The sequence below is a fragment of the Nicotiana tabacum genome, chromosome 20 (assembly GCF_000715075.1).
Source record: "Nicotiana tabacum cultivar K326 chromosome 20, ASM71507v2, whole genome shotgun sequence".
Lineage (NCBI taxonomy): Eukaryota > Viridiplantae > Streptophyta > Magnoliopsida > Solanales > Solanaceae > Nicotiana > Nicotiana tabacum.
Genome location: NC_134099.1, coordinates 37,272,356 through 37,284,200, shown reverse-complemented (window position 1 = coordinate 37,284,200; position 11,845 = coordinate 37,272,356). Strand labels below are relative to the sequence as shown.

General features: G+C 40.7%; 1 protein-coding gene across 1 annotated transcript; it reads right to left on the bottom strand.

Moving 5' to 3' along the window:
- Positions 1 to 1,050: 1,050 nt before the first annotated feature.
- Positions 1,051 to 1,725, bottom strand: LOC142174344 (uncharacterized). Its single transcript, XM_075240125.1, has one exon. It carries the CDS (start codon positions 1,723 to 1,725, stop codon positions 1,051 to 1,053), a length of 675 nt encoding a protein of 224 aa, XP_075096226.1.
- Between the last annotated feature and the right edge of the window lie 10,120 nt (positions 1,726 to 11,845).

Below are 11,845 nucleotides of genomic sequence, written 5' to 3'. Positions count from 1 at the left end.
CTTTTGTAATCTGTTAGATCTCAGAGCATGTGAACGGCTGTTTTATTCCATTTTAAGTAATTTGTAGCTAGATTAACACTGAATCTTCAATATCTTAGTTTGTAATCATAATTTATGGGTTATTCTTCATCTATTTTTCTATTTTCTTCCATTACTATGAGTAGCTAGACCCATTATCTAGGGTTGTGGCTCTACCTAGGGGGGTATTTGATGGGTCTTTTGTTTTAAGGCTTAGATGTTTATGGGTAGTTGATATTTGGTTTGATTTGTATTTTCCATGTTGAATTAGTGGTTGCAAACACTAATTTGTGCCTATTTGACTTGGCCTCTTCTTTATTTGTTGCTCTCTTGAGCCGAGGGTCTCCTGGAAACAGCCTTTCTGCCCTTCAGGGTAGGGGTAAGGTCTACGTACATACTACCCTCCCCAGACCCCACTGGTGGGATTATACTGGGATGTTGTTGTTGTTGTTGTTGTTGACTTGGGCTCTTCTTGAGAAATAGTTGAGTCTAGGAAAATCAGTCTAACAAGGAATTGTGGTGTAATTAAGAAATTGATAGCCATAATTAAAGGGTTAAACCTAAAGATAGTAATACCCGACCTGAGCCTATATTGTTTGCACAATTTGGACACCCAATTGGTCTTGAGAAAGTCAATTAAGGCAAAGTCACTCAAGCTACCGAGAGGTATAGAGTGAGTATTTTTGTGCATTATCTATATCGCAATTCCCAACATAACATCTTTGCCTTAGGCTCTAGATCCCATCAAGTATTCACCTAGGAGAAAGTTACTTCCCTAGTGCCTCTTTAACTATTTAGAAAACCTTACAAGCATTCACTCTTAGTTTAATTTAGCATATTATTAGTTTAAAAACTAGAAGTAGCAAACATCCAAAGATGATTGGAAGTGCAATTAAGAGCACTACGCACTACTAGTTTAGATAGAAATCCAATTTCCAATTCTAGCTCCCTGTAGATTCGATCCCGACCATCTCGGGTAAAAGCATCTTCGACCGCTCTAGCCACGTTGTAGTGGTATAGGGTTGGCACCGATCACCTATCCAACTCCTCAAATTTTCTGAACCCATGGACATAACTGCAGGACATATCAAGTAATTGCTCAACTTCTCCCATTATTTCATCTTCACTGTCTTCTTCATCCCCAATCAAAGTTTGTTCAAGGGGATCTATAAGGCTCATATAAGGCACTAAGGATGTAGCATCACTTTCAACCATAGAAATTATGGATAGCTCTTCATAGTGGGCTGGCAATCTGAGTGCTTTATATACATTCAATACCTCCACTCGATCACCTACTCTTATTGTCATCTTTCCTTCGCTTACATCAATAATAGCTCGGCCCATGGCTAAGAATGGACGCCCCAAAATAAATAGGACTTCTTGATCAGGCTCATAGTCCAAGATAATGAAATCAGCAGGGAATATGAAAGAACCCACTTGAACTAACACATCTTTAATCACTCCTTCAGGATGAGCAAGAGAGTTGTCAGCCAACTGTAGTATTACCGTTGTTGGGCGTGGCTGACCCAACCCAAACTGTTTGAACACAGATAGCGGCATCAAATTGATGCTCGCTCCAAGATCACATAAAGCTCGCCCCACTGCATGCTTAACCATCGATATTTGGATCGTGAAACTACTTTGATCCTTCAATTTCTGAGGTAGCTTGCTTTGGATTCTAGAGCTGCATTCTTCAGTGATTGCCATAGTTTCGAACTCGGTCAGCCTCCTTTTATTTTCCACTATGTCCTTGATGTATTTTGCATATTTGGGTACTTCTTGCAAGATGTCTACCAATGGAATATTAATTTGCACATGCTTCAAAATATCAAGAAACGTTTTATACGCGACATTATCCTTCACTTTATGCAATCTTTAAGGAAATGGAGGTGGTGGCCTTGCAACCAATGGTGGGGGTTGCTCAGCCACCACCTCTTCAGCTGGCTTCTCTGACTCCTTTGATTTTTTTGATTTTGATTCTATAGTGGCTGGCCTCTCATTAAATGTCACCTATTTTCTTTTTTTCAACTGGACTTCTTCTAATTGTCTCCCATTCCTCAATGACACAACATTAATGGATGCCTTAGGATTAGCTTCAGTGTCACTTGGAAGAGCTCCAACTGGTCTAGTATTTTGGGCACTGGCAAGTTGTCCCACTTAGCGCTCCAAATTTCTCATTGTTGTGGCTTGGGCTTGCTGATCAGCCATCAATTTCATCATCATTTCCTCAAGCTAACTTGTTCAGCCTAAGAAAACCGTCCCTTATGGGTTGTTGTGTAGCTTGGCAAACCGTCCCTTATAGGTTTTTGAAGCCAGCCCCTTTGTAGGACCCTTATGGGTTGTTGAAGCCAGCCCCTTTGTAGGGAGACTTTTGTATCTATGATTTAGTTTGCTTTCTTGGAGTCTCTTGCTTTGTTCCTTATACTGTGGTATCAGATCCAGCTCATCCTTTCGGAAGGAGGAATAGTTTACTAAATATGTCTGAGTTTGCCTATTGTTCAACCTGAGGTGATCTATATTGTTGTTGAGGTGCTTGGGGGTGGTATTGATTTTGAGCACCTTGATTTCCACCCCAAGAGAAGTTTGTTTGGTTCCTCCAGTTGGGATTGTAAGTGTTCCTATATTGGTTTGTCTAGACCCTGTTTACAATACCCACAAAGTAGACAAACTCTGAATTAACCGGGCATAAGTCGCTCGTGTGACCCTCTCCACATACTTCACAAAACACTTGAACTTGTTGCACTGGTTGAGCTTGTTGCTTGTTAATAACCAAGGTCATCTGATTGACTTTGTTGGTTAGTGTAGAAATCTACGCTGATAATGCCGAGGCGATATCTAACTCAAGAATAGGGATGGCAGTGGGGCAGGATAGATGCAGGGTGGGGCGGGGCAGACGCGCTTATGCGGGTGCGGGGAAGGGCGGGGCGGGGTGAAACTTGAATTTTTCCAAAACTATGCGGGGCGAGTGCGGGGGTGGGTTATACCATATGCGATATGTCTCTTCTAGACTTTATCAAAATCATGTCCTAGTTATTCGATTAAACCATGTATCCGTCCAGATTGATAGAGAATTTTCTTTTTTGAGTCTATACAATTTTTTAATCGGCAATAAAAGTTGGTCTTTTTTTTTTATCTCCGTGCATTTAGAAAATCTATGTGTAAGTGCTTTTTTATAATTTATTTTGATATCAAATGCGGAAAAACAATTAGTCATATATGATTAAACTTAAAATACTTTGTTCCATCAAACATGATAAAAATAGGATGAAGTCTTTTTTCTGTTTTTTTAAAATTAGATAACAAAAGCAGTTTATTACAAATCGAATAAGGAACTCATGATAAAGACGAATTTGTTGTTATTCAGTGATAATTTTAATCTGTTGAATCTGCTTCCAAAATCTATCCAAATGTTTTTAAATTTATGAATATGCAAATAACAAAGTAAAGGAAAAAAGTGTATACGGGGTGGGCCAGGGTGAGTTCGTGCGGGGCGGAGCAGGTTAAAGCTAAACTTGGCCCGCCCCGCCCCATTTGTCATCCCTACTCAAGAACCCCTGCAGATTTTTGCACTGTTTGTCTGCCCATTTCTCCTTTCCAGTCTGGATTGCTTTTGGAGAATTTGTTCAATAATGCATATATCTCGTCAAAGCTTTTCTCTAACACTTGACCTCCAACTGCAGTATCTACCACAATTTTTGTTTCAGGATGGAGCCCTTCTATGAAAGTGTAAGCTAACACTTTGTTTGTCTGATTGTGATGAGGACAATCTCTGAGTAGCCCCTTGAATCTCTCCCAAGCTGAGTATAGAGACTACCCTGCCTTCTGTTTGAAGGCGACTATCTCACTTATGATCTTTGCAGTTTTGTTTGAAGAGAAGAACCTTGCTAGAAATTTCCTTTCCAGATCATTCCATGATGTAATAGAATTAGTTGGTCCTGCCTTCAGCCATCGCTTTGCTTCGGCCAACAGAGAGAATGGAAAAAATGTGAGCCTTACATAGTCTGGAGTGAACCCGTTAGTGATATAAGTATCACTAATTTCCAAGAAGTTCAGGATATGCTGTTGTGGATCCTCGTGTGGAAGACCCATAAATTGCCCATTCGCATAAAGTAGCTGGATCATGCTTTGTTTCAGATCAAAGTGCCCAGTGATCCTGGGCTTCACAATGCTGGAGGCGACGTTAGCAATGCTGGGTATTGCCACCTCCTGGAAAGCCATATGTTCCTCTGCCATGTTCACGAGAAATTGAACAAGTGCCTGGATAGTATTCATGTCCCTTGCTTCCCTCAACCTCCTATGAAATGTTCTCTCAGGTTCGGGGTCAAAGCCTTGAAGTCGGTCCTGGCTTCTGGCCTTGTGCATTCAATCAAAGTTCCTGAGATCAGAGGAACAATCATGTAACGTTAGACTTGACGAAATAAACAATGAAAGCAAAAACTAGAAAGTAGTTAATATTCAAGTCTCAGGCAACGACACCAAAAACTTATTACTCCCAAACGCACACACAAGTATACATGGTCATACAAGTGATAAAATGAAAAGTCGGGTATCGAACTCACAGAGACTTGTATCAACTACTCACTAAATTCACCAAGATTACTATTCAGCCAAGCCTAATTCGAGTTCAAGAATATGATTATACTAAACTATAATTCTAAGTAATAACTAAATTATCAAGCAGTAAATTGATTGTTATTTTTTCAATAAAGACAAATATTTTAGGGTTGTGATCGATTCACTAATCCTATTGTGTTCTAGTTAACTCTCCCTTTCATACAATTCACTCATGGTTTCTAATTAATCGATAATTGCTCTCATAGCCTTCTCCCGAAGTACTACTCGCCTATTCAAAATAGATTAATGCCTATATTCCTATGAAATCAATCTATCAAGAACGCATTAAGATTACGATATTTAATTAAGCACAGTGACTAATTATATTCCTATCCTAACCACTAATCTGCCCCCCTAAGATTTAAGATCGTGCTCTCTTTAATTCTTCTCTAATCTAAACATGGTTTTCCCAAGCATAGCATAGATAGTAAATAGAACCTAACTGATGGCCAGACAATTAAGCAAATAGTCACAGAATTGAATAAACAACCATATACTAGTGAATTGTAATCAAGGTTAAGTCAATGTTAAACAACAATATTCATGGCTAAATCACAACCCCAGAACTATGGGTTTTTAGCCACTCATGATAATATCAAACAAATTCATAAGTGTTGGATAATTGAAAATACTAAGAAAAGATGAAGAAATATGAGATATTATTGCTCCTGAATGTTTCCCGTGTGTAATTCCTCTACAAAGTGGCATCTCCGCTCCAAAATAAAAGCGTAGTCTTGCTTTTATACGTGTTGGGTAGGTTTAGGATCGAAATAACCTTGTCCCAGGCAAGTATAGACAGAATTCACGCCACAAGCACCCAGCCCAGTGCAAGGCGCCGTCCCTGGCGTTGACAATTTGTAAACACTGCCTCTAACGCCACATGTTGCATGGCCACTGCCTGTAGCGCTAAAAATGCCAATTTTCCTCTTTTCATCTATTTTAGCTCTAATCTCGCACATTTAGCCCTGAATTGCTCTCGGATCATTTCTACACATAAAAACACCTCAAATTAATATAAATTAACATATTTTACATCCTAAATTGTAACGACCCGGTCGGTTGTTTCATGAGTTACCACTCTGCTTTTCCCATTTTTGCTTCTTATTGTCTCGTTCAACTGTATCATATGTTATCAGATTGGTTGGTCTGGGTTCGGAGTGGATTTGGTAAGGTTTGAGACACTTAGCCTCTTTTGAGTAGGCTTAAGTTGGAAAAGTCAACCAGATGTTGACTTATGTGAAAAAAGGCTCGGATGTGAATTCCGATGATTCGAATAGCTTCGGGAGGTGATTTGGGACTTAGAAGCATGATCGGAATAGGTTTTGGAGGTCCGGAGTAGATTTAGGCTTGAATTGACGAAATTGGAATTTTTGGCGTTTTTGGTTGATAGGTGAGATTTTGATATAGGGGTCAGAATGGAATTTCGAAAGTTGGAGTAGGTCCGTTGTGTCATTTTTGACGTGTGTGCAAAATTTCAGGTCATTTAGACGAGGTTTGATAGACCTTTTAATCGAAAGCGGAATTTGGAAGTTTTTGGAATTCTTAGGCTTGAATCCGATGTAAATTTGGTGTTTTGATGTTGTTTTGAGCATTCCGAAGGTTGGAACAATTTTGAATGAGGTTATGGGATATGTTAGCATGTTTGTTTGAGGTCCCGAGGGCCTCGAGTGAGTTCCGGGTGGTTGAATGGATCATTTCATGTTGGGAAAAGTAGCAATTTTTGCTAGTATTTGGTTGCAGGCATTTTGCTCTTCGCGATCGCGTAGGCTAATTCGGGGCAGGGTTGAAGTTGTTCTATGTGTTTGCAGAGAGTAGGTTGCGATCACAGATGTTTGAGATAGAGGTACTCAGTTTACTTCACAATTTTGGAGGTCGGTACAGCGAGAGTTGGGTACTCAGGTTGACTTGAGCACAACTTTTCACCCTCAGACGGATGGGCAGTCTGAGCGCACTATTCAGATATTAGAGGACATGTTGCATGCTTGTGTCATTGATTTTGGAGGTTCATGGGATCAGTTTCTACCACTCGTAGAGTTTGATTACAACAAAAGTTATCAGTCGAGTATTCAGATGGCTCCATATGAGGATTTGTATGGGAGACAATGTAGATCTCCGGTCGGTTGGTTTGAGCCAGGTGAATCTAGGCTATTGGGTACAGACTTGGTGCAGGATTCTTTAGACAAGGTAAAAGTGATTCAAGAGAGGCTTCGTACAGCGTAGTCGAGACAAAAGAGTTATGCTGGCAGGAAGGTTCGGGATGTGTCCTACATGGTTGGTGAGAAGGTTCTATTGAAGGTTACACCCTTGAAGGGTGTTATGAGATTTGGGAAGAAGGGTAAATTGAGTCCTCCGTTCATTGGGCCTTTTGAGGTGCTTCGAAGGATTGGGGAGGTGGCTTATGAGCTTGCTTTGCGACCCAGCTTATCGAGTGTGCATCCGGTATTTCATGTTTCTATGCTCCGAAAGTATATTGATGATCCGTCTCATGTTTTGGATTTCAGCACGGTCCAGTTAGATGATGATTTGACTTATGATGTGGAGCCAGTGGCTATTTCGGAGCGTCAGGTTCGAAAGATGAGGTCAAAGGATATAGCTTCAGTGAAAGTGCCATGGAGAGGTCAGCCCGTGGAGGAGGCTGCCTGGGATACCGAGCGGGAGATGCGGAGCAGATATCCTCACCTATTTGAGGCTTCAGGTATGTTTCTTGACTCGTTCGAGGACGAACGTTTGTTTAAGAGGGGGAGTGTAACGACCCGACCAGTCGTTTTATGAGTTACCACTCCGTTTTCCCCATTTATGCTTCTTATTGCCTTGTTCAGTTGTATTTTATGCTATCGGGTTGGTTGGCTCGGGTTCGGAGAGATTTTGGTAAGGTGTGAGACACTTAGTCTCTTTTGAGTAAGCTTAAGTTGGAAAAGTCAACCAGATGTTGACTTATGTGATAAAGGGCTCGGATGTGAGTTCTGATGGTTCGGATAGCTTCGGGAGGTGATTTGGGACTTAGGAGCATGATTGGAATGTGTTTTAGAGGTGCGGAATAGATTTAGGCTTAAATTGGACCCTCGCATTCGCGAAGGGTTAGGATGTGAGGCTGGAGGTTTGGCCTTCGCATTCGCGAGGGAGGTTCCGCTTGCGAAGGGTTGGGGTCTTTGAGCTACGCGTTCCCGAGGGTGATGTCGCGTCCACGAAGGTTTGAGTCACTGAGACATCGCGTTCACGAGGGTTCGTCGCGTTTGCGTAAGAGGATTTCTGGTCAACATGAAGTTTGTGCTTCGTGAACGCGAGACGTTGACCGCGTTCGCGAAGAAGGATTTGAAGTGCTGGGCAGAATGTTTAAAAGACCCATTTCCGCAATTTTGGGTCTAAGTTCCTCCATTTTTGGGCGAATTTAAAGCTTTTTGAAGGGGATTGAAGAGGGAATCAAGGGGGAACACTTGGAGGTAAGATTTATGGACTTAATACTCAATTCTAATGTGATTCTTACCTAATTAATCATGAAATTTGTAGAATTTAAGCCTAAATATTGAAGAATTAGGGCTTGTAATTGGAGACCTAGAATTTGGGATATGAGGGGTCGTTTGTGGTTGGATTTTGATGCTTTTGATATGAATGAACTCGGGGAGTGATAAGGAGTCTATTGATGTAATTTTTATCAAATTCCGAGACGTGGGCCCCGGGGGTCGGGTTTGGCTAATTTCGGGATTTGTGTTGTAATTTGATTTCTTTCGAATGGGCTTTGTTCCTTTAGCATATTTTGATGGTTTTGAACTGATTTTGGTTAGATTTACAGTATCTGGAAGCCGATTCGAGAGGCAAGGGCATCACTGCTAGAGTTTGGACTGGATAGAGGTGAGTAATGATTGTAAATATTGTCTTGAGGGTACGAAACCCCAGATTTCACATCGTTGTGCTATATTGAGGTGACACACATGCTAGATGGCGAGTGTAGAGTCGTACACTATTGAGGATTGTGACCTAGTCCATCTTGAATGACTGTTTTACTGCGTATTTGATTGAAAACGGTTTGTCATCATCATGTTTTTGGCTGAATGCCATATTTGGGCCTCGTGCCAACTGTTTTGGACCCTTAGGGGGATTTTTACTACTATTCCTCACTGTTTTGACTTTATACTTGTACTCAGTCATGCTATATTCTACTATTTTTATAACTCGGCCATGTTTACTCTGTTTTGACATCTTAAATGATATTTTGAGCTAAGCATCATATTTTACTATGCCCGAGTGGTTTTTAGAGATTTTTGACTGAGTAGGGCGGAGGGCCTGTGTTGTGAGGTTATTATGGGATCGGGCTGCAGCGGTATTGAGCTGATTCATGATTATGAGGCCGAGGGCCTGAGTTGTATGCCACTGGGTGGCTTGATATGAGGCCGAGAGCCTATTGATTATGCCACGAGATGGCTTGATATTACGCTTGGGCCGTAAGGGGCCCTCCCGAAGTCTGTATACCCCTAGTGAGCACGAGTACCCAGTGTGATATGTGATATAGCCCGAGGGGCTGATGTTGTTCCATGTTATTGCCCGAAGAGCTGATCCTGTTGATATTGTGCTCGAGGGGCTGATTTTATGTGTTTATCTTTTCTCTCTACTTTTCATTCACTTGTTTGACTGTTAAAACATGTTTTTAACGAATCTTATACTGAACTAAGGTGCTTTATGAGATTTCACTATTTTGTTGCTTTGCAAAGGTGTTTCACTATCTCTTTGTAGCATTTTTCTGTGATTTTATGTGTTTTCTTATTGCCCGACCTTCATTTATTTTTATTACTCATTGAGTTGGCATACTCACATTACTCCATTCACCCTGTGTGCAGATTCAGGAGCTTCGGGCCCTGCTAACAAGGGTTGATTGCTTCTAGGAGACCGTGCGGAGATCACTAGGTAGTTGTTCGGCATTCGCAGCCCAATGCTTCTCCGTCCTATCTTTATTTTCTTTTGTACTAAATTGTAGTAGACTGTTTAGTCTTTTCCCTACTCATAGACTTATGTTAGATGCTCATGACTGGTGACACCTCAATGTCGGGTTGTGTTTATTTCCGCAAATGTTCTATCTCACTTTTATTTATGGTTTTATAGTATGTTAATGACTTAAATTGAATTATTATATCTATTTAAATGGATTGGGGTGTTGTGTCGGCTGACCTTGTTTTACGATAGGCACCATCATGACCGGGTCCGGGTTTAGGGTCGTGACAGGGAGGATATACCAACCCGGCTGGTCATTTCATGAGTTACTGCTCTGTTTCCCCCATTTCTGCTTCTTGTTGTCTCGTTCAGCTATATCATATGTTATCGAGTTGGTTGGTTTGGGTTCGGAGAGGCTTTGGTAAGGTTTGAGACACTTAGTCTCTTTTGAGTATGCTTAAGTTGGAAAAGTCAACCGGATGTTGACTTATGTGAAAAGGGATCGGATATGAATTTCGATGGTTTGGATAGCTTCGGGAGGTGATTTGGGACTTAAGAGCGTGATCGGAATGGGTTTTGGAGGTCCGAAGTAGATTTAGGCTTGAATTGGCGAAACTAGAATTTTGGCGTTTTTCAGTTGGTAGGTGAGATTTTGATATAGGGGTCAGAATGGAAGTCCATAAGTTGGAGTAGGTCCGTTGCGTCATTTGTGATGTGTGTGAAAAAATTTAGGTCATTCGGACGAGGTTTGATATACTTTTTGATCGAAAACGGAATTTGGAATTTGGAATTTTTGGAATTCTTAGGATTGAATCCGATGTAAATTTAGTGTTTTGATGTTGTTTTGAGCGTTCCAAAGGTTGGAATAATTTTGAATGAGGTTATGGGATAAGTTCGCATATTTGATTGAGGTCCCGAGAGCCTCAGGTGAGTTCCGGGTGGTTGAACGGATCATTTCATGTTGGAAAAAGTAGCAGTTTTTGCTGGTATTTTGTTGCAGGCATTTTGCTCTTCGCTATCGCATAGAAGGGATCGCGATCGTGTAGGCTAATTCGGGGCAGGAGTGAAGTTTTTCTATGCGTTCGTAGAGAGGAGGTCACGATCGAGGATGTTTGAGAAGTTGTGCCTTGCGAACGCGTGGCCAGGGTCGCGTTCGCGTAGAAGAAGGCAAGCTTGTGTGCAGGGGAGGTGATTGCTTTATGCGACCGCGTGAGGCAAGATGCCATCGCGTAGGTTTGGGTGATTAAGCTTCGCGAGGGCATATTCTCGATCGCTTAAAGTAAATTCTGGGCCAGCGAAGTTTGTGCTTCGGGATCGCGATGGATTTCTCGCGATCACGATTAAGTAATTTTAATAGGTGGGCAGAATGTTTAAAAAAGGGCATTTTCGTGATTTTTGGCCTAAGTTCACCATTTTTTACTTTGTTTTGGAGCTTCTTGAGGGAGATTTGTTGATATCCAATTTTTCCCTGTATATTTTTTATATGTATAATACTTTCAAAATAGCATATATATGCATATATAAGTATGTCCCAATGTTTTATTAATTTTCTTAATTTTAAAGATTTTTTAACCAATTTATTCCTCTGTTTTATTCATAAAAAACCCCAATAATAATTCCCAAAGTTATCAATCTTGGTGATTCATTTATTGGATTCTCATATTTATACTAAAATATAGTCAAGATAATTTTTGCATATTTTTACAAATTTATTTAGTATTTTTAAAACTAAATTGCATATAATTGCAATATTATCCTCTTTTAGATTTAATTGCGTTTATATTTATAAAATATTAAGTCCAGTATTTTTAAATTGATAATTATGTATTACAAATCATTTTCGTACCTTCAATTTATTTCCAGGAATTAATTTACTATTTTTTATAAAATTAAAAGGGAAAGGTGGCTATAGCAATTATAGCCCAAATTGAGTTTCAATTATAACCCAAAACAGGCCCCCAATTTCCCAACCCAATTTCAATTTTAACCCGACCCCCGACCCAATCTAAATAACCCAACCCAGATCCCCTACCTAACCCTTTCAATCCTGGCCGTTGATCATTTAGATCAACGGCCAATATCGGCCTTTTCCATTTTTAACCTCAAACGACCCCTTACCCCACCTCATTTCACACCAAACGCTGCCCTTGAATCCCTTTCCCTCTCAACTCTCTCTGCAATCCCACATGAACCCTAGCCGCCGCCACCTAACCCAACCATAATACCTCCCAAATCTATGGCTTCTAAAGTCATCGGAGACATGTATCAACGCCCCATGGCTTCTACGTGT